Here is a 23,853-nt window from a genome sequence, read left to right as displayed (position 1 = left end):
TTTGAATAAAATGCAAAAGAGGCAGAAATTACTACCGACTGGATATACCCTATTCAATCTCTAGAAAACCCACTGTGGGGACTCTGGAGCTCCTGCTGGGGTTTGTGAAGCCTGGCCAGTGGCAACTTCCAGATGGTGAGAGAGAGATTAAGGAAATTACCAGGGAGGTCTGGTTACCCTGAGGAGACTGAAGGACACAGGTATTTTTAGTCTGGAAATTGATTTTAAAATCAAGAAACTTCCTGAAACAAAAGGAAAATAAACAGACTGCTCTAAGGAGTCTGAGGGAAAGCAGGCAGGGTTCACAAATACTCAGGACCCATTGTTGTCTTGTCCACACAAATTTGAGCAGCCTTGGAAAGATGACAGACAAATGAAAGCAATTCCAACTACGGAACAGAAAGAAACACAATACAGACAGTTGTCACTACAGGGAAACTGTGACGCAACCATGTAAGAGCAATACCATTTCCTCTACATCAAAATAACAAAACTGGATACTAGATAGCTCAGGACTCCAACACTAAAATCCTCGGAAATTATACTTTAGTTAAAAGAAAAGTTCTTGCTCAATTATTTTGACAGCACAGGCAGGAATAAGTTTTGCTGGCTTAAATTGGAACGCAGCATAAATCTTGTGGTTGCAGTAGAAATAACCTAATTTGCATGTGCACTGCTGGAAATGAAAAGGGAGGCTGTAATGTGATGTCTAACTCTTTGAGTTTACAATTGCTTCCCTCAGGCAATGATTCTTAGGTAAGAAGACCCCTATTACACCTAAATATTCTGTATCTTAGATTTTTAAAAAGCTCTGATATTAATAAATTAATTTTTTAGAAGTTAAGCAAAAGCACATACTAAAGAGAGTAATTTACTGCATGAAATTTTATTACCAATCTAGGAATGATTTCCAGAACTGCATGTTAACAAGGAAGTTCTAGATGATACTTCCAAGTGAGCCCCCACCCCTAATGAATTTGAATGTATACGTTTAGATGAATGAAACTTCAATCAGAATTAGCAAATAATATTTAAGGTGCTATTTTGCAATTTAGAAAAAGCAGTCTTCTGTTTACTACTAGGATTCCTTAATGATAGTCTGCTTTCAACTACAACAAAATGCTGAATGGTCAGTATTTTTGAAATTAATCAGAATAACCTTGTTCTAATGTAAATCATCTTCCCTTCTGATTACAGTGGAGAACAAATAACAATAATAATAAACATATCTAGGAGAGTGACTTCTCAATTACAATTCTGGAAGCAGAGGATCCTGCGTGAACACAGTGTTAAGAATTTTGGCACTGCACCCACTAGTACATTCCTGACAGTCTGATAAACTACTCTACTTTTCAAAAACATTATACAGATGATACCAGCTAAAATACAGATGAATGGAAAATTTTAAAGGTTTGTCTCTAACATACAATTGCCTTGTACATGCACATGTACCCTTACTCTCTCACTTAAGATAAATGCCTTAGCTGATTATTGTTCAAATCTTTAAGACCACATCCTGCACCAATACTAAAACAGCTTCAGATTGCATTCCAAAAAAACCACACACCACAGAGGCACAGATATCTTACCTGGGAACCCCCCTTGGACCATTGCTGTTCCACTGCTCCTTCCCTTCAGGGTATCTGCATTCCTGTTAAACAGTCAATGCTGGAAGCAGCTCAGATCCTCACCAGATTCTGCCCTCTCTTCTGTCGACCTTGGGCCTATTTTTTTATCCCTCAGATTTTATTCTCTGTAAGGGCAAGTTGTCAGTCTGTTTCTATCATGAGAAGCAATCAATTAAGCTAATTTCCAGCTACCTCTCATGCTAACAGTCACATCTGTCAGTAGGTAAAAGCTGCCTGGGAAAGTATGCCGGGAGAAGCAAAATCCCTGCTTCCCAACATCTGACCCTCAGATGCTTCGAGCTGCCGACTGTGGCATCCAGTTACCCTGTGAGCATCAGCATGATAGCTCTATTCCAGAGCAGGAGCAAGATAAACAAAACCGTTTATTTTGTGGCCAGCTTCAATTAATATCATTATAATGACCCAATTTTCCTGCTGAGAAACACTTCATCACATTAATTGCATCTTTCTAATGCAGATTAAAAGGCAGCAGCAGTTGATTTGAGCCTGTCCGAAGTGAGTGCCACTGTCATCAACTTACTCCCTCCTTAGTGCTCACAGCATTCAATCATTTTTACAACAAAGAAGCTGGTGAACCACATTAATCACACGGCGTCTCCTACCCAGATTCATTTGTGTCTCACTAACATTCTGAATGTGCAGTAAAGATTCTGTTTAAGCTGTCAAGTCTTCAAGGTAGCTTTTGGGGGTGGTGGGGCGGGGATTATGAAGAAAAAAACTCAGAAGCTTCAGAAAAATCACTAGAGGAAAAGTTGAGGTTTCTTAAACTTCACTTAAAAAGCTACATTGTGTCTCCTACCCTGTCCCACACAAACACACCTGAATATATTTGTATACTTGTAACCAACTGCATCTACTTCAGAATTACCTTTCTATCAATTACTACAGTATCTTCTGGCCCTTCTTTGTAAAATGTAGAAAAATCAGTCATCTATCTGATCACTGATCATATGTAAAAAAGTGAAGAACACCTGAATATAATTTAAATGCTGCTCAAAAGATTGTAACAATATTTTTGTTTGTTTGTTTATAGTTGCAATAAATATCTTTCAAATTATGTCAGGGGATGAAGGTTTGGAAGTTTTCGAAATAAAAAACCCACTAAAATATAATGATCACCTATCTCCAGTTAGGCAAAAAAAGAGAATTTTACATATTTTACTTAATTATAAAGATGAAAAAGGGATAATTAACTATAGGAAATGAGAAAAAAATTACATAAAATTTAAAACTTAAATGTTAGCCTTTATTTCTTAACATTTCCCTTATTTTGAGCAATCAACAATAAAAGGCGAGGACAAATAAATTCATATGTTTGGTAAAATGAACATAGAAATAGTACTAGAAGTCACTAATGAATTCTTATTTGAAGTGAACATTCTTAACATTTTTTAAATCTTAGTAATAATTGCTGTTGATTGTAGTGACATCTATTGGCAAGGCAGAGATAAACTACAGAGCCTACAATAAAAAAAAATTTTAAACCAAAAATACTACTAGTTGCTCAATAAATCTTCATCAGGCAAGAGTCTAATATTTAAGTCATTTATCCATTTTGAGTTTATTCTTGTGTATGGTGGAGAAAGATGATCTAGTTTCATTTTTTTGCACATATATGTCCAATAGTCCCAACACCATTTATTGAACAAACTATCTTTAGTGCATTGTATGTTTTGTATCCTTTGTCAAATATTAATATAGGCCTGCATTTATTTCTGGGCTCTCTATTCTATTCCAGGGATCTATACTCCTGTTTTTATGCCAGTACCAGGCTGTTTTCATTATTATGACTTTTTGGTATAGTTTGATATCAGCTAGCATGATCTCCAATTTTGTTCTTCTTTCTCAAGATTGCTGTTACTATTCAGGTTCTTTGATGGTTCTATATGAATTTTTGGAATATTTGTTCTAGTTCTGTAAAATACATCATTGGTATCTTGACAGGAATTGCATTAAATGTATAGATTGCTTTTGGTAGTGTAGACATTTTAATGGTGTTAATTCTTCCTATCCATGAACACACTATATGTTTCCGTTTATTTGTATCTTTTTTATATTATATTTTATTGATTATGCTATTACAGTTGTCCCAATTTTACCCATTTGCCCCTCCATGCAGCACCCCTCAGTCCTTCAGGCAATCCTCCCACCATTGCTCATGCAGATCATGTGTGTGAAGTGTGTTTTTGGGCTACTGCATTTCCTGGACTGTATTTTACATCCCCATCGCTATTCTGTAACTACTTACTTGTGCTTCTTAATCCCCTCACCTTTGCACTTATTGTCCCAATCATCCATCTAGCAGCCATCAAACCCTCTCTGTATCCATGATTCTCTACTTGTTGGCTTAGTTTGTTTCTTCAGTTCAATTGTTGATAGAAATATATTTATTGCCATTTTATTGTTAATATCTTTGATCTTCTTTTTCTTATATAAGTCCCTGTAGCATTTCATATAATAATGGTTTGGTGATGAGGAATCCCTTTAGTTTTTTGTGCGTTTTTATCTATTTTTATTTTTTTTTGCTCTGGGCAGCTCTTTATTGCCCTGTGATTCTAAATGATAGCCATGCTGTGTACAACAATCTTGGCTGTAGGTCCCAGTTTTGCATGACTTTGAATATTTTTTGCCAATCCCTCTAGTCTGCAATTTCTTTTGATTAAATCAGCTGACAGTCTTATGGGAACTCCCCTGTAGATGACTAAGTTCTTTTTCCTTGCTGCTTTTAAGCTTCTCTCTTCATCTTTAATCTTTGCCATTTTAATTATGACATGTCTTGGAGTGGGCCTCTTTGTGTCCATCTTGACTGGGACTCTGTGCCTCCTGGATTTACATATCTATTTCCTTCACCAAATTAGGAAATATTTTTTTCAAATGAATTTCCACTTTCTCGCTCCTTCTCTTCTCCTTCTGGCACCCCTATGGTGCAAATGTTGGAATGCTGTAAGTTGTCCCAGAGGCTTCTTACACTATCCTTGTTTTTTCTGATTCATTTTTCTTCTTGTTGTTCTGATTGGTTGTTTTTGCTACCATATGTTCCAAATTGTTGATTTGATTCTCAGCTTCATCTACTCTCCTGTTGTTTCCCTGTAAATTGTTCATTATTTCAATTAGCGTATCCTTCATTTCTGCCTAGATCTTCTTTATGCTGTTGAAGTCCTCACTAAGTTCCTTGAGCATCCTTACAATCAGTGTTTTGAACTCTGCATCTGATACACTACTTATTCCCGTTTTGTTTAGCTCTTTTTCTGTTTTGATCTGTTCTTTCATTTGGGCCACATTTCTTTGTCTCCTTGTTTTGACAGCCTCCCTGTGTTAGTTTCTATGTATTAGGTAGAACTGCTATGAGTCCCTGTCTTGGTACCGTGGCCTAGTGTAGTAGGTGTCCTGTAGGGTCCAGTGCCACAGCCTTCCCTATCACCCAAGCTAGGTACCCAAGGTGTACCCTTTGGGTGGGTGCAACCTCCTCTTCTAGTTGAGCCTTGGTTGCTGTTGGCAGGTCAATGGGAAGGATTACCTAGACCAGTCAACTGCAAGGAGTGCCTGTGACTACTGACTATCAACCTCCACCCTCCATGGAGGATCAGCTGTGTGGGAGCAGGGTGGTGGTGTTCCAACATGGTCTGTAGCTGTCCACTGGCTGAGCAGGCTCTGGGATGTCCTAGGTGGTGCTGGCCAAGGTCAGCCCTCACCTGTGTTTTGCCTGGGACCACCCTGCCTGAACTATAAAGTAATCTGAGGTGGCTGCTACTTATGCTGGGCTTGGTGATTCCCAGGCAAAGCCAATATGTGAATCTAGGCTGGCTGTTGCTAGTGTCAGGCCTGGGGCCACTTAGCAAGAGGATTGGGGGTTGGGATCTCAGTGAGGCCAGCTGTTGCCTGTTTGATAGGATTTAGGAACTTGTGCAGCATGAGCCAAGACTAGCCATTTACATGGAAAAGCAGCCTGAGTGGGCCAGTAAACTGGGTGGGATGGAATCTCTAGGGATCTCCTTTGAGGGGTAAGCAATGTTAGCAAGTTTAATGGAGTCTCAGGTAAGACACCAGCCTGCCAGCTCTGTGGCTCTGTGCTGGGAAGGCTCAGAAGAGGGACAATGGCCTTTGCCCACCTTTTTATGTGTGAGAAAGTGGTCCCCCAGCTCCTGCCTTGATGCCAGACACTTGAGTTTCTTCCTGTATGCCACTGGTACATTTCATGCTGCTACCTTGGTGCCTGAGCTCAGAGGGAGTGAGTCTGAGTGTGTGTGTGTGTGTGTAGTTTAAGAGGAACTGCTTGGGACTCCAGAAGTTATTTCCAGTGACTCAGTCCCTGATGGTTTTTGCAGACAGAAGTTATGGGGACTTATCCTTCTGGTACTGGTACCCTGGGCTGGGGGGCCTTGTGTGGGGTAAGGACTGCTCACTCCCAAGTTATTCCTCCTGAAATATCCACAACACATGGATGTGGGACCAGTGTATTCTGTCTCTCCACCTCACCTATCAGTCTGGATGGATATGGTTTCTTTAATTCTGTAATTGTCCAACTTTCATTCAATTAGATTTCTGATGGTTCTGAGTGATGACTGTTTTAGAGTTCAGTCAATTTTGATGTGGTTGTATGAAGAGGTGAGCTGTGTTTACCTATACCTCCGTCTCGTCTGGAAGTCCTTTTGGGATTGTTTTCTTAGTTTCCCTTCTGACAGTTCTTTCTTTTTATTTATTTATATATTTTTAAAATATATTTTATTGATTGTGCTATTACAGTTGTCCCATTTATTCCCCCCTTTATACCCCTCCGCTCTGCACTCGCTTGCCCACCAGCATTCCCCCCCACCCCTTAGTTCATGTCCATGGATCATATATATAAGTTCTTTGGCTTCTCCATTTCCTATACTATTCTTAACCTCCCCTTGTTTATTTGGTACCTACTAGTTATCCTTCTTATTCCTTGTACCTTTTCCCACACTCTCCTTTCTCCCCCTCCCCATTGATAACCCTCCATGTGATCTCCATTTCTGTGATTCTGTTCTATTTGTTTGCTTAGTTTGATTTTGTTTTTGATTTTTAGGTTCAGTTGTTGACAGTTGTGAGTTTCTTGTCATTTTACTCTTCATAGTTAGATTTTCTTTTTCTTAGATAATTCCCTTTAACATTTCATAAAATAAGGGCTTGGTGATGATGAACTCCTTCAACTTGACCTTATCTGGGAAGCACTTTATCTGCCCTTCCATTCTAAATGATAGCTTTGCTGGATAGAGTAATCTTGAATGGAGGTCCTTGCCTTTCATGGCTTCAAATGCTTCTTTCCAGCCCCTTCTTCCCTGTAAGGTTTCTTTTGAGAAATCAGCTGATAGTCTTCCGGAACTCCTTGGTAGGTAACCGACTCCTTTTCTCTTGCTGCCTTTAAGATTCTCTCCTTATCCTTAATCTTGGGTAACATAAGTATGATGTGCCTTGGTGTGTGCTTCCTTGGGTCCAATTTCTTTGGGACTCTCTGGACTTCCTGGAAGTCTATTTCCTGCACCAGATGGCGGAATTTTCCTTCATTATTTGTTCAAATAAGTTTTCAGTTTCTTGCTCTTCCTCTTCTTCTTCTGGCACCTCTATGATTAGGATGTTGGAACATTTAATGTTGTCCTGGAGGTTCCTAAGCCTCTCCTTCTTTTTTTTTTTGAATTCTTGTTTCTTTTTTTTTTTAATTTTATTTATTTATTTTTAGAGAGGGAAGGGAGAGAGATAGAGAGAGAGAGAGAAACATCAATGTGTGGTTGCTGGGGGTTATGGCCTGCAACCCAGGCATGTACCCTGGCTGGGAATCGAACCTGGGACACTTTGGTTCCCAGCCCGCGCTCCATCCACTGAGCCACATTAGCCAGGGAATTCTTGTTTCTTCATTCAGTTCTGGTTGAATGTTTCTTTCTTCCCCCTGGTCCAAACTGTTGATCTGAGTCCCAGTTTCCTTTCTGTCACTGTTGGTTCCATGTACATTTTCCTTTCTTTCACTTTCCCTAGTCTTCACTCTTTACTTTGGGACCATACTCAACTATTTCTGCGAGCATCCTGATTACCAGTGTTTTGAACTGTGCATCCGGTAGGTTGGCTATCTCTCATTGGCTAGTTCTATTTTTGGAGGTTTGATCTGTTTCTTTCATTTGGGCCATATTTCTTTGTCTCACCTTGCCTTTTACCTTGTAAAGGGCAGAGTCTTTGGTATTCGCCAGGGTGGAGCAATCCACTTGGTGTGTTGTGACACTGTATGGGCGGAAGGAGTCCAAGAGGGAACAATATTGCTTGCTCAGCTCTCTGCTGGCTTTCAGTCATTTCCACCACTGCCCACAAGCAAATTGGGCCCTTTTCGTGCTGATTCCAGGGTGGGTGGGATTGTGCATGTTCTAGGGACCTGTGGGGTCTCTCCAATGAACTCTCCTCTGAGGCTAGGAATTTGTACCGCCGCTGCAATTCCCACAGGTTTTTACAGCCAGAGATTTTGAGGCTTTATTTCCCCATGCTGCAAACTGGTGTTGTTTGGTCTGTCTCGCTCCCCAGTTGTTTCTCCCAGTTTATCTGCATGCAAATGTGGGTCCTCCCAGTCCACCAGCCACCACGTCCCTGCATGTCCTATCTACCTGGCTGCCTGTCTCTGCCCCTCCTACCAGTCTGAATGAATGTTTCTTTTTTAACTCTTCTGGTTGTTGGACTTTGATACAGTTTTATTTTCTGGCAGTTCTGATTACTTTTAGTTTTTAAGTTTGTTGTTGTCCTTCTTTTGTTTGTGCTAGGAGGCAAAATGTATCTACCTATGCCTCCATCTTGGCCAGAATTTGAGAGCTATTTTTTTTCTGATAGTCCTTTGATGTCATATAAAAATGCAACTGATTTCTGTATATTTATTTTGTATACTGCTACTTTACTGAATTCATTCATCAGTTCTAGTAGTAACTGGTGGAATATTTGGGATTTTCTATGTATAATACCATGTCTTCTGCAGATAATGACAGTTTTATTTGTTCCTTTCCTATTGGGGTAGCTTTATATCTTCCTCTTGTCTGTTTCCTGTGGCTAAAACTTCCACTACTATGTTGAATGAGAGTAGTGACAGCAGACATCTGTCTTATTCTCAAAAGAAATACTTGTAGATTTTGCCCATTGAGTATGATGTTGGCTGTGCATTTGTTATATACAGCCTTTATTGTGTTAAGGTGTGTTACCTCTATGTCTATTTTGCTGAGAGTTTTTATTATAAATGGGTGCTGGATTTTATCAAGATGGTGGAAAAAGCTTGTTTCTTGAGATAGGCCTGTAGTGCTATGAATTTCCCTCTTAGGAGTGCTTTTGCTGTGTCCCACAGGTATTGGGTGTTTGTGTTCTCATTTTCATTGTTTCAAGGTATCTTTAGGTTTTTTCCTTATCTCATTGTTAACCTATTCATTGTTTAGTAATATGTTATTTAGCTTCCATATGTTTGTGCATTTCTCGGGGTTTATTTTTATGTTGACTTGTAGTTTGATACCATTATTGTCAGAGAATATGCTTGGTATGATTTCAGCTTTCTTAAATTTATTGAGACTTGTTTTGTGTCCTAACATGTGGTTTATACTAGAAAATGTTTCATGTGTGCTTGAAAAGAATGTATATTCTGCTGCTTTGGTTTAAAATTCTCTGAAGATGTCAATTAAATCCATCTGATCTAGTGTGTCATGTAAGGCCACTGTTTCCTTGTTTATTTTCTATATGGAAGATCTATCCATTGATGTCAATGGGGTGTGAAGATTCCCTACTATGACTGTATTTCTGTTGCTCTCTCCCTTTATGTCCATCAAGATGTGCTTTACATATTTAGGTGCTCATATGTTGGGTGCATAAATGTTTACAAGGTGTATGGCCTCTTGCTGGATTGCTCCCTTTATATTTATGTAATGTCCTTTGTCTCTTACTACAGCCTTCATTTTAAAGTCTGTTTTGTCAGATTAGTATTGCTACCCCAGGTTTTTTTCTGTTTCCACTGCAGTAAAATATCTTTTTCCATCCCTTTACTTTTAGCCTGTGTGTATCTTTTGATCTGAGGTGGGTCTCTTGTAGATAGGATACATATGGGTCTTGTTTTCTTATCCATTCAGTTACCCTATGTCTTTTAATTGGAGTATTTAAGATATTTACATCCAAAGTGATTTGATAGGTATATATTTTTTGTCATTTTATTCTTTATAACTATGCACCTCTGTTTTCTTCTTTCTTTTTCCTCCTCCTTCTTCTTCTAGAAGATCTTTAACATTTATTGTAATACTGGTTTGGTGATGTTGAACTTTTTTAGTATTTTTTCTTTTTTGTGCGTGTCTAGGGAGCTTTTTATTTCTCTTTCAATTTGAAATGATAGCCTTGTTGGGTAAAGTAGTCTTGGTTGTAGCTCCTTAATCACTGAATATTTCATGCCAACCCCTTTTGGCTTGAAATGTTTCTGTTGAGAAATCAGCTGATACTCTTACAAGAGCACCCTTTCAGGTAATTGTCTTTCTCGTGCTCCTTTAAGATTCTCTGTCTTTAACCTTTGACATTTTAAGTATAATGTATCTTGGTGTGGGCACCTTTGATTTTCTCTTGTTTGGGATTCTGCACTTCCTCGACTTGTATGTGTTTTTCCTTCATCAGGTTAAAGAAGTTTTCGGCCATTACTTCTTCAAGTAAGTTTCTTTTGCTTTCTATCTGTTCCTTCTGTTACCCCTATGATGTGGATGTTGTCCCAAAGATCCTTTAAACTATCTTCATTTTTAAATCTTTTTTTTCTTTTTTCTGCTCTGATTGGTTGTTTTCTGCTACCTTGTCTTCCAAATCACTGATCTGACCCTTTGCTTCATCCAACACACTGTTTATTCCTTCTCGTGTATTCTTCACTTCTGATATTGTAATCTTAATTTCTGACTGACCTTTTTTAATGGTTTCCATATCCTTTTCCATGTTGTCAAAGTTCTCACTGACTCCCTTGAAGTTCTCACTAAGATCCCTGAGCATCATTATAAGCATTTTTTTTTTTTGAACTCCAAAATTGGTAAATTGCTTGACTCCATTTCATTTAGCTCTTTTTCTGGAGATTTCTTCTGTCCTTTCATTCGGGGCATGCTTCTTTGTCTCCTTGTTTTGGCTGTTTCTTTGTGTTTGTTTCTATGTATTATGTAGATCTGCTATGTCTGCCCTCTTGGCAGAATGACCTTATGTAATAGGTGTCCTGTGAGACCCAGTGGCACAGTATCAATGACGACCTGAGCTGGGTGCTCCAGGAATGTCCCTGTGTGGGTATTTTGTGTCTTCCTGTTGTAATTGAATTTTGATTGCTATTGGCCCATTTGTGCATGGGGTTGACCCTCATGCACAACCCCCAAAACAGTGTATAAGCAGCTGTGCAGGTACTGAACACATGAGGCAGAATTTGCCTCAGCAGGGTCTATTGCCTGCCGATATTTCCCTCTGGATATGCCACTTGTGAAGCTAATTAGATGTTGCTCTGATGTTGTCTGAAATTGGCCACTGGGTGTGTTGGTTATGGCACCTCTTAGGAGGGACTCTGGTGCAGGTCGGTGTCAGACTTTGCCTGTAGACTGGCCCTGGGTAACCTGTTTGGCACTACAAAGCAATCCACAGATAGTGGCTGCCTCTGCTCGGCATAGGTGTGTGTAGGAAGGGCCAAGCTGAGGACCTAGGCTGGCTTTTACCAGCACCAAACCTGGCAGCAGGTCAGCAAAAGGCCCAAGGCATCCCAAGATCTGCCTCCATCTCTAGCTGCCTGTTAGGCTCAGTCACTGAAGAAGCCTCTGGCAGTACTTGAGTTACATGAGGTATGTTCTCTGTGAGTTAAGGGCAAATGGTGTTCACCAGGTTGATACAGGTTCAAACTCAGTGCCAAGGCTGGGTCTGAGGCCATTCAGTGAAAGTCCCAGGGTACACCAAGGCCAGCTGCCACCCACCTTTGTGGTGGGGCAGGGTCTCAGGGAGTCATCAAGGTGAGGCCAAGAGGATTTTTCAGGCCCAACCAGACTAAGATTTGGCTGTGTGAAAGGAAGGCACTGTACCAGTTAGGTGTGCAAGGGAAAAATGGCCCTCATCCTAGAGCCATACAATTCAGTCTGTCCCAGATTCTGCAGGGAGCCCAAGCTCAGCAGGGTGGGGGCGCTAGGAGTCAGGTGGGGCTAATGGATCTCCTGTGAGTGTAAATCAGTGCCTTCCATGAATATCCCCCTAATTTTGTGAATGTGTCTCTGCACATGTGTAAATACAGATGTACACATGATCTGGAACTCTGGCATGGGTGCTGTGTGCTGCCCATTTTATGGCATCAAAGTACTACTGACTTGATAACCTCCAACCACTTTGCATCTACTTCTGCCATAATAATGGCTTCTAGGTAATGGTTAGTGTTGATGATAGTACAGGCTTTGAAGTCAGAGTGCCTGGGTTTAATCTCCATTGGCCCTGTTTACTAGCTGTGTGAAGTTTGGACATATTCCTTAATTTCTCTAAGCTTCAGTTTCTTTATTTGTAAAATTAGAGACCTCACAAAGTCCGTATGTTGACTAACCTAATATGTGAAGGCCTGGCATGTGGAAACCAGAGAGTTTACTAGTTATCACAATCCCTATACTAGGCTCTTTAAATGTTTTTTTCCCTCTAATTCTCACCACAAACTTATGAGGCAAGTTATAGTAAGATACCCCTCCTCCCCCTTAGGGAAAAGAAAAGTGTGATCCAGGAAGAGGTTAAGTGACTTGTCCATGAATTCACAATTAAGTTGTAGAACTAAGATTAGAATGTAGTCTTAGTCACATGCCCAAACAAGGTTTCCTAAGAACTATGCAAATATAGGCATTCTAGCCTCCCAGAAATTATGAATAATCAACAAGCTCTCTCCACTCTGCTGCAGCTGTCCTAATATCTATATCCCAACAAGGAATTATACTACACTTGTGCACACACACATCAATCATATCCATCATATATAGTTCTCTGAAAGAGGCTGAAAACCAAGGCACTATAGTACATTTGTCAAAATTCGTTCCCATGCATTTGTATTCTCCTTTCCAGGCCCGTGACCCCACCAAGAAAAAGGGAACTATATCATTCATTTCATAGCAGACTCACTCAATTAATACTGTTAGTAAAAAGCAGTTGACTTTCAACAAAGATTTGCTGAATAAAGAGAATAATGCATGAGAAAGGGCTCTGTGAAATTGCAAAGTACAAACCAAACTTTTATCACATCAACTAAATAATTACAAACTTACATTTTTATTTAAACATTTAATATTATAGTTAAAAATATAAAGTTATAGAGCCAACTTAATAATAATTATTAACAATAATAAGAGCTATAATACTCATTGGAGATTCACTTTATGGCAGGCCAAAGGTCTTATCATGTTATTTTAATTTCACCACAACCCTGTGATGTAAGTCCCATTATTTTCATAGAAGAGGGCATGCTTAAGGTTACACACTAGAGGTGCAACTCTTTCAATTTCTGTATCAAACTCCTTTTCTGTATATAAAAAATATTTTTAAAGAATTATACAGTATAGCCCTGGCTGGTATGGCTCAGTGGATTGGGTGCTAGCCTGTAAACTGAGGGGTCACTGGTTCAGTTCCCAGTAAGGGCATGTGCCCAGGTTGCTGGCCAGGTCCCCAGTGGGGGGCATGCGAGAGGCAACCACACACTGATGTTTCTCTCTTTTTCTCCCTCCCTTCTCCTCTCTAAAAACAAATAAAATCTTAGGAAAAAGAATTATACAGTATATATGTATATATACATATATTTGTATACACACACACACATATTCCACAAACCAAAAAATCATCCACTTAAACATATAATCCTATGGGTTTTAATACAGTCATAAGTTGTGCAACCATTATCACAATCTAATTCTAGAACATTCTCTTCATCCCCAAAAGAATTTCCATATACAACAGCAATCAGATCTAACTACATATACTTTGCATGCATAAAAGAAATACAAATTCTTTTAAATAAAGCCTTGAATAAATATATGTATGGATGTATATTTAATATAGCTAATGCAAAAGAAAATCATGAGAGGAATTCTAAAGGAGAAAAATGGCATTGGCTACAACACCACCCATCTAAGCAGGGTAAGTAATCAAGAACTGTCACCCAATTCCAGTTACTGTGGATCAAATGCAATTTCAAGGACTTCTTACCATTTTTGTATTCACAACCAAATAGTATGGCCAGGATGGAATGTAGGTAAAATAGTGTTCAACCCAGTCACCTTTGATATTCACTCTAATATTATATTAGTGTCAAAGAGAAATACTGAGGAAAATAAAGTCACAAAAGTTAAGGAGAATGTAATTTTTCTCTTTTAGCATGATATATTCATGCACATTTTCTAAGAACACACAGCACTGCCTTTGATAATTTACAACAATCATTAAAGCACAATTTCATGAATTCTGCACACACTTTGAACAATGTAAAGGAACTCACTGTTGGTAAATGCATATTCTTCTTCATTTCCATCACTGTCATCAGATGGAGCTTTGTAAGGAGGTGGCAGTTTCATTGGAGGTGGAGCAGTTCCTTGCCTCTGAAGATGCAAAATTTGAGAGAAGGGTAAGTTGCTTTTGCACAATCCTTTTCTTCAAAGACAAACAGGATAAAAAGATCATCTGTATCAAACTTCAGTTATATCACAAGGATTACAAAACAAATGTAATTTATCTTTTTATGTTTATGTAAAAGTGATTCTATGATGTAAACACAACAACACAGAAAACAGGAAGGAAAGCATACTTCTTAAGACTATAGACCTACCCAGAGGAATGCATTCCTTTCCCCAGTAAGAAAGCCATTATATTGAGTTCAGTTCAATTTTCATTACTAAACCAAGTAATTCAAATGAAAGACATTTCAAAATTAAATCTAAATGTAAAAACTATACACTATATTAACTCTACTATTATTTAAACTTTTTATTTAATTGTAGAAGATACAGATTTCATTCTCACAAACATACTTGAAATGAAATACCACGATTTTCTAACTGAAAAGATATTCATTTATAACATGTAAATAGTCAACACACATTTCAAAGTTTGTAAAAAGGAAGAAATCTTTATGATGAAAACATTTTGCTTGTCTGTGTAAGTAATCTTTAAATTTACATGCCAAATGATAAAACACATCAATATTTGGTTCAAACACTTAATTAAAGCAAAACAAAACTCTATGATCATGTTACCTTCATGGAATGTAGATGTTTTCTTGAATACTGGAAAAAATAAAACATGCCAGACTTCACAGAGAGACCCAAGTTGCCCAAGAATAGGAGCAAATACACCCTAACACTCCACCAATTCCAAATCAATTAGATTAAGATTTGTTTTGCTACAGGATTTCAACAAAGCACATTCAATTATGATTCATATGACAACTGCACTAATGGCAGGATACTCTTCGGTAAATGGGCAGTCACTGGCCATTACAGAAAGCCGGCTTGTGTAATCAGTTCCTCCAAAGGACAGCACTATGTCCTCCAAAGGACAGCACTATGTGGGATCCATAAAGGAAAACACACACCCAAATCACTCAAAGTGTCTAACCAAAGACTGATAAAATTCAAGAAAGGTGAAAGAAGAGAAAATGCCAAAGACAAAATGCTTGTTAAGCAACAAAAGAATACAGAAATTGGCCACAGTGTCTCTGACTCTGCCTGAAGAAAAAAAATAAGAGTTAAGTGAACAATAGAAAAGGCAAATGAATTCTTTTCAGGAAAACCTTTTCCTAAGAACCAGATCATTCTAGGTCAAAGACAGTACTCAGAACATGGACAGCCAGCTTTTCAAGTAAGGTTAAGATATAAAGTCTTTAGCCACACTTTTTTATGTTTAAGGGGACACTGTTTACACAACTGACTTATCTCATTAAGCCTGCCAACACTCTTGAGAAGAATACAGGATACACATATCTTGGTCTCCCTCTAGTTTGAATGTGGATTACCAGGTTCCTGGGGCATCTTTCTATGGCACATTTGGGAAGGATATAGGCAGGGTCAGCCTCTCCCCATTGCAATAAAGGCTGGAGCTAGGTATATACCAGGAGGCCAGGTGAACATGGTCTCCATGAGGGCAACATGGACAGTGGCATCCTCAGCTCAGAGAATAATACCTGGTACAAAGTAGGCCTTCCTTAAATATGAGTCAATAACTAGTTCCCACTCATGCTATTTAGGTTCCCTGACAATATTAACTTTTGGAAAAATGATGATGATGCAAATGGTTCCTTCCTAATAGCATTGTATATTAATTTTGCCTGGTGGAGATGCAAATTATATTAGTCCTGTAGAAAGAATAACTCCAAAGGTTACAGTTTTATTGTCCTATAATACATTAACTAGTTTTGTGTCTATATTTGAATCTTACTTAAGCGTTCTTCCTCTCAGCAACTATAAATACTTCACTCTAATCTCTCTGAACCAGGCTGACCATCTTGCCAGTTCCTTTGTTAATGAGTTAAATAAATATCTGGCACCTGTACATTTTACATAATTTTACAGGTCATGTTTTTATTTCTTGAATTATATTTTGTCAGTTTTGGAGGTCCCACAGAGATATTCAAGTAGACTCATCTTCCAGAACCAATTAAATAGTGATGCATGAGATATGCAATTCTTGAACTATTTTAATAGCAGACAATGATTTTTTGGCTCCCACTGTAAATCCCCAGTGGTAATAGACCTTTATTTTGGACTCTGTTTCTCCATTTTTAAATTTCCAATTCTATGTTTTTATTACTAAAAGCACTCTGGTGTATGAAGCTGAGCAAAGCTCTTTCCTCTCATTGCAAGTGTGTGATATTTTCCTACCTTCAGAGGGTATTAATAAATTAGATGTAAGTCTCCTAAAGAATCTCTGGTAGGTGTATAGAGACTATCTAATATTCCCAGAGTTTTCCAGAAAACAGTGAAACCAAACTTATGTTACTTTAGATATTCTAGCCTTTTAATTAAAAAGAAAGAAAACTTTTCCATAGAAACCATTAACTTGAAGGCATTTTTAAGCAAGAATCCAAATTCACAAAATCAAAGTGATTGGGTAATTGTCATTTTGAAACAGGTGTACTTTCTCTCTGATCTTCTTGATCTTATTGGTATGGAGTATAAACAAAGATATATTAGACTATAAAAACAGCCCTGGCTGGCATAGCTCAGTGGATTGAGCGCGGGCTGGGAACCAAAGTGTCCCAGGTTCGATTCCCAGCCAGGGTACATTCCTGAGTTGCAGGCCATAACCCCCAGCAACCGCACATTGATGTCTCTCTCTCTCTCTCTCTCTTTCTCTCTCTCTCTCTCCCCCCTCTCCCTCCCTTCCCTCCCTAAAAATAAATAAATAAAATCTTTAAAAAAAAGACTATAAAAACATTTATATCAATGTTGAATGATACCCACATCTATGTTTTGTGTGTGTGTAAAAGAATACCGCAAATTCCTATCCATTAAGCTGCGTATTATCAGCCAGTTCTAAGGTCTAGCACACTGCAGAATACCACTGATGGAACACTGCGTTATTCATTGGAATAACAAATAACCACTCTGTTAAGAATGGACAGAGTGATGGAACACTCTGTTAAGAATGACCCGAGAGCATGCATCTGGTAACACTAACGTGCCCTCAAGTTCACAAGAGACCATTCTGATCTTTGTGAAATGCTTTCATGAGGTTCCCCTTAGTCCCAGAGTATAGCGTGTGTCCAGATTTTTCAGTTGAAATAGATGTGTCTTAACCTTATTGAGGTATAATTTACATATAACAGAATGTACTCATTTTAAGAACTCACCTGGAATAAGTACACTTTTATAATGCATTTCACCAATATAATAGTCCCTAACGATATAGTCATACCAAACTTACAGCTGAATGAAAATATCCTTGCTATACATTGAAAAGCAATTCAGTTTAATGGAACAAGGCACAGTTGATAAGAATCACATATTTATCTTTTTCCTTCCTGGGACCTTATGTGCAATTTTCCTGAATCAAATACATTACCTTGTTTTCTCAAAGTAATTAAATTAGTAATCAGTTTATTCATCTATGTGTGTTTACTATCTGTGTCAGGTCCCTTATCTGTTTTCTTTTTGACATTATGTCCCAACTTTTGCACAGTACCTGGCACACTGTAAGTTTCAATAAACAACTGATGAATGCTTGGACCTTAGAATCAACATCCTAAGCAATAAGGTAGACTAAATGTTCTGAGAAACCCGTTAACCACATAAAAATGACAAAGTTTCAAAAATGTGTTTTTGTAACATGTGACCGAGAACAGAAATATCAATAAATTCCAAAGGGCATATGACAATCCCTGGTGGCCTGAAGCCAGTGATTTTGTTTTGTTTTGAGGAGTCTTTATTCAATCGACAAGTATGTATTGTGTGCCTGTTAGGCGTCTAGCAACGTCCTGGGCAACGGGCATTATTATGAGCCAAGAGATTCCCCCACTCCTGGAGCTTACATTTCAGCCCCTTTCAGATGCCATGTTTTGTGGGTGTTCATGTCTTGTCCCCAGGTGACTTAAAACAGCAGTGTCTGAATTCTAGATTGTTTGCTTTGCCCTACTCGAATGCAAGCTCCAGGAAGGCAGGAGATTTTTGTTTGTCTTTAAAAGCTTTATTGTGGTATATCGAGATACAGTTAACATAAAAAACCATACACATTTCAAAGTATCCAATTTGAATCCATTACCATAAACGAGATAATGTACATTACCATCACCCCTGAAAGTTTCCTTGTGCCCCTTTTTAATCCCTCCTGCCCACCTTTTACCCTGGCACCCCATTCTCCTGAACTACTAATCTCCTTTTTTGTCAATACTGGTTGTATTTTCTAGGTGTTTATATAAATATAACCATACAGTTCCTACTTATTTTTATCCAGTGAATGCTAGCAATTTAATTAGCTCCAATCTCCACTTGAGGTCAAGCAAGGTGGAAGATGGAAGTAAAGATATCACCCTTCCAATCTCAATTCTCACAAACAAAGCCTATCATATCTACAAAATGTTGAGAAAGAATGCTGCAAGATCACCTGCAATCTACATGTTACTAACACTGCTACATCACAGTCTTCCAGAATCTATTATCTGTGTTTATTAATAGTTGCCCACAGAATCTTGCACCCACAGTACATGCTATTGCTAATCAGAATGTAATCTTTATGATTATAATCTGAACTCAAAGAAGGTGGTCAACCAGGTTAAAACGGGCAATCCTACAATTTGATAAGCAACCTTATATTACTTTTCCTTATCCTTTCGCAAAATCCTTCTCCCAAATCCTCAAGAAATTTTGATCAACCCCAATGCACATGTCTATAAAAATATCCCAACTATTCAATTCAGTTATAGCTTTTCCTTCCTTTTCACAGGGAGAATCTAGAATAAAGTTAATAACAAACAAGGACTTCTGGCCAAGATGGAGGCACAGGTAGATATGCTTTGCTTCCTTGTACAACCAAAAGAAAGATTACAACAAATTTAAAAACAAAAACCAACCACAATGCCAGAAAATTGAACTCTGTGGAAGGCTGACAACCAAGTAGTTAAAGACGAAACATTCATCCGGACTGGTAAGAAGGGTGAAGACAGGCACCCTTGTGGGCAGAGAGGATGCATGGCAAGATGATGGCTGGAGGACTGGGCAAGGCAGCAGCTGGAGGACCAGGTGGTCACATGCAGATAAACTGGGAGGAACAAGTGGGGAGGAAGACAGACTAAGCAACCCAGAATTCAAGTTCAGGAAACTAAAACCGGTTGTGGCAATGGGAGAAATTCCCAGCCCCACAGGAGAGTTCGTTGGAGAGATCCATGCGGTCCTGGGCCATACACAAGACCACCCACCTGGGAATCAGCACCAGAAGTGTTCAATTTGCTTGTGGGTAACAGGGGAAGCAACTGAGAGCTGGCTGAGAGCCGAGCAAGCATCATTATTCCTTCTTGGACCCTGACCCCACATACAGTGCCACAACACAGCTACATGGGTTGCCCTGTCTTGGTGAATACCTAAGACTCTGCCCCTTAATGTAACAGGTATGCCAAGACAAAGAAATATGGTCCAAATGAAAGAACAGATCAAACCTCCAGAAAAAGAACTAAGTGATGAGGAGATAGAAAACCTATCTGATGCTGAGTTCAAAATACTGGTAATCAGGATGCTCAAAGATATGACCAAGTATGGACACAAAATAAAGGAAGAACTGAAGGCTATGCAAAGTGAAATAAAGAAAAATATACAGGGAACCAACAGAGAAGGGAAGGAAGCTGGGGCTCAGATAAACAATTTAGAACATAAGGAAGAAAGAAACATTTAGCCAGAACTGAATGAAGAAACAAGAATTCAAAAAAAGGAGGAGAGGCTTAGGAACCTCCAGGACAACTTTAAATGTTCCAACATCCTAATCATAGAGGTGCCAGAAGAAGAGGAAGAGCAAGAAACTGAAAACTTATTTGAACAAATAATGAAGGAAAACTCCCCCATCTGGTGTAGGAAATAGACTTCCAGGAAGTCCAGGAAGCTCAGACAATCCTGAAGAAATTAGACCCAAGGAAGCACACACCAAGGCACATCATAATTACATTACCCAAGATGAAAGGTAAGTAGAGAATCTTAGAAGCAGCAAGAGAAAAGGAGATAGTTACCTACCAAGGAGTTCCCAGAAGACTATCAGCTGATTTCTCAAAAGAAATCTTATAGGCAAGAAGGGTCTGGAAAGAAGTATTCCAAGTCATGAAAGGCAAGGACCTACATCCAAAATTACTCTATCCAGCAAAGCTATCATTTAGAATGGAAGGGCAGATAAAATGCTTCCCAAATAAGGTCAAGTTGAAGGAGTTCATCATCACCAAGCCCTTATTATATGAAATGTTAAAGGGACTTATCTAAGGCAAAGAGGATAAAAAATATGAACAGTAAAGTGACAACAAACACAACTATCAACAACTGAACCTATATAAACAAAAACAAAAGTGAACTAAGCAAACAACTAGAACAGGAACAGAATCACAGAAATGGAGATCACATGGAGGGTTATCAGCAGGGATAGGGAGGGCAGAGAGTGTGGAAAAAGGTATACAGAATAAGAAGCATAATTGGTAGGTACCAAATAGACAGGGGAAGGTTAAGAGTGGTATAGGAAATGGAGAAGCCAAAGAACTTATAAATATGACACATGGACATGTACTAAGGGGGTGGGGGAATGCTGGTGGGAAGCGGTGTGCAGGGTAGAGGAGGATAAAAGGGAGAAAAAAATGGGACAAATGTAATAGCATAATCAAGAAAATATGCTTTAAAAAAGCAAACAAATCAATCAAACAAACCAGAATCTTGATATTAGGGTACAGTAAGTAGGAAACGTTCCCTGGCCTTGGACTTAGTTTGAGGTGGAAGGAAAAAAGGGAAAAAGAAAAACCAGTGTTTCTTGAGCGTTTTTTACAAGCCAAGACACACTCAGGCTAGAGACCAAAATTCATTCTGTGTGTGGCTCAAAAATTTCCAAGTCAAAACACCAGGCAAACATAGAAAGTGGGGATATTTCCAGGGATATTAAATGAAATAGATGCCAAGGCATTACTAAATAATGTCACATATTAATAACAGGGCCAATTTCCTGGGAAGATATAAAAATTTAAATCTTGGAAGCACCTAATAAATTAATTTGAAGAAATATAAAATAAAAACTGAAAAACTACATAAAAAATAGGCTAATTTTGCCATCAAAAGGGAGATATATAGGTTACCCTGACAATTCCCCCCAAAATAAATTTGTACATAAAGTATCTAAATATCTCAATTAATTATTTTGCCTTAAAAACTTTGTATAAAACCCTATACTGAATAACTAGGTAATAGCTATTCTTTTGCATCACAAATATACATATGCAATAACTGACAATGTGCTAGGCCATAGAAGAGTTTCAACCAATTTAAGAGAATATTGAATACAAACCAGAATTTCTGATTAAACTGAAATATATTAGAAAATAATACCAACAAGTTTTGAAAACATTCAAATAGAGATATAAGCGTACATTTCTAAATAAACTTGGGTGAAAAAGAAATCATATTGGGAGCTAGAAAAACAACTTAGTACCAAACAATAGAAATTCAACTTAAAATCTTGGGATGCAGGTAAAGAGGGACTTAGAAGAAAAATAAATGATTATTTTAGAAAAGAAAAATTACTAAAAATAAATAAATTCTTTAACTAGCTAAAGATTACTGGCAAAAAAAGAGAAGAAACTGTAACAAAAAAGAGAGGCAATATAAGGACAAAAAACAAATAAATTAAATGGCAAAAAGATACCACAAAGAAGACTAACACAATTCAAAAGTTAATTCTTCAAAAAGAGGAATTAAATAGAAAATAACTTTGAAGATCAACTAAGAAAGAAATGTAAAAAAAAACTATATTCAGAAAGAAAAACCGACAACTATAGAGAGAGCATAGATAACACAAATTAAGAGAACACCTGAACAGCCTTACGCCAACAAATGTAAAAAGTTAGTGATATATTCCTAGAAAACAGTCAGTAACCAAAACATTCAAGAACAAATAGAAAATGTAAACAGTTCAATAACTATTAAAGAACTAAATCTATTATTTTAGATTTTTTCCACATAGAAAACACAGGCTTACAATGGCTAGTTCGACCACACACTTAAGGAATAATTCTCATTTTACACAAACTCTCAGAGAACTAAAAAGGAAGGAAGGGAGGGAGGGAGGGAAGAATGTTCCTATTATTCATTTTAGTAGTCTCATATAACCAACATCAGATAGAGTAGTACATAAATGGAAAATTCCAGGACAATTTCATTAATGACCACAGATGCAAAACCCTAGAAGAAACGTTAGCAATGGGCAAAATAGATCAGGATGAAATTAAGTTTAAGCCAAGAAGTCAAGATTTGTTCAACATGCAAAACCCATTAATGTGATTTTACCAGTTTAAGGGACTCAGGGAAAAAAAAACTACACATTCACACAATTATTGAGTAAATACAGATGATAACAATAAAATTCAATGCTGATGCCATTTATTATAAAAATTCTTAGCAAAATAAGAATAAAAGTGAATACACCCTTAACTTCAAGAATTGTCTAGAAAAAAATTTAAAGAACACACCATATTCAATGATGAAACATTAAAAGCATTTTCTTAAACATCAGGAGGATAAAAATGGCAAGAATGTTAGCTATCATTACTTCTATTAAACATACTAGGGATCTTGGCAGACATAGTAAACAAGAAAAAGAAAGACTGGTAAAGGAAAAAGAAAATTTCTTTTATCCAAAGTGATTATTATTAGCTATATAGAAAAATTCAGAAATAAAAATCTATACACACAGTAATAAAATTTGAGAGTCATATTCTTATTAAAAGTACTTTTTAAACCCTGGCTGCCGTAGCTCAGTGGATTGAGTGTGGGCTGCGAATCAAAGTGTCGCAGGTTCAATTCCGAGTCAGGGTACCTGCCTGGGTTGCAGGCCATAACCCCCAGCAACCACACATTGATGTTTCTCTCTCTCTTTCTATCTCCCTCCCTTCCCTCTCTAAAAATAAAATAATAAAATCTTTACAAAAGTACTTTTTATACACATATAGAGAACATACCCAAAGACACTAGAAGGCTCTACATGAAGGCTCTACATTTAATATGTTTATCTTTAGGGAATGGGTTCACAAATGATTTTAATCTTTTTATTTCAGCATTTTGGTTTTCCCAGTGTTCTATACTAGGTCTTATTTTATAAAGGAATAAGAGAATAGGACTTCCGGCAAGATGGAGGAATAGGTGGACGCAGGGTTCCTCCTCGTACAACCAAGATTAGAAAACCAATAATTTACAACAATAATTTACTATCAGAATAACACCCAGATCCAGCAGAGGATTTATCTGAATGGAAGTCGGGCAGCCAAGAAGTTGAAGTAGACACGTTCATCCGGACCGGTAGGAGAAGACAAGCCAGGCGGGCACGGGGCTGGCTCAGGTCGGCGGCGCGCGGAGGTCGGGGGAAGGTTTGGCGTGAAATCGGCGCAAAAGCCATCGGGCGCGCAAGAAGGCAGCGGTGATCCCTGAGTACGCAAGCTGCGGCTGGCAGACCCAGAGGGGCAGCGATTGTGGACCAGGGCAGAACTCGCGGCCCAGAAGCCCAGACAAGG

At 38.2% G+C, this 23,853-nt stretch overlaps 1 protein-coding gene across 6 annotated transcripts in view; it reads right to left on the bottom strand.

Moving 5' to 3' along the window:
* The window catches only part of PATJ (PATJ crumbs cell polarity complex component), a 331,922-nt gene that overhangs the window by 164,025 nt on the left and 144,044 nt on the right, over positions 1-23,853 (bottom strand). For all 6 annotated transcript variants that reach the window (XM_036026193.1, XM_036026198.1, XM_036026197.1 and 3 more), the window contains one exon: positions 14,122-14,221. In XM_036026193.1, coding sequence (XP_035882086.1) covers positions 14,122-14,221 — 100 coding nt within the window. The remainder of the gene's footprint in view (positions 1-14,121; positions 14,222-23,853) is intronic.

The sequence above is a fragment of the Phyllostomus discolor genome, chromosome 5, assembly GCF_004126475.2.
Source record: "Phyllostomus discolor isolate MPI-MPIP mPhyDis1 chromosome 5, mPhyDis1.pri.v3, whole genome shotgun sequence".
NCBI lineage: Eukaryota > Metazoa > Chordata > Mammalia > Chiroptera > Phyllostomidae > Phyllostomus > Phyllostomus discolor.
The sequence above is the reverse complement of the archived record's forward strand: the minus strand, read 5'-3'. Positions and strand labels throughout refer to the sequence as shown.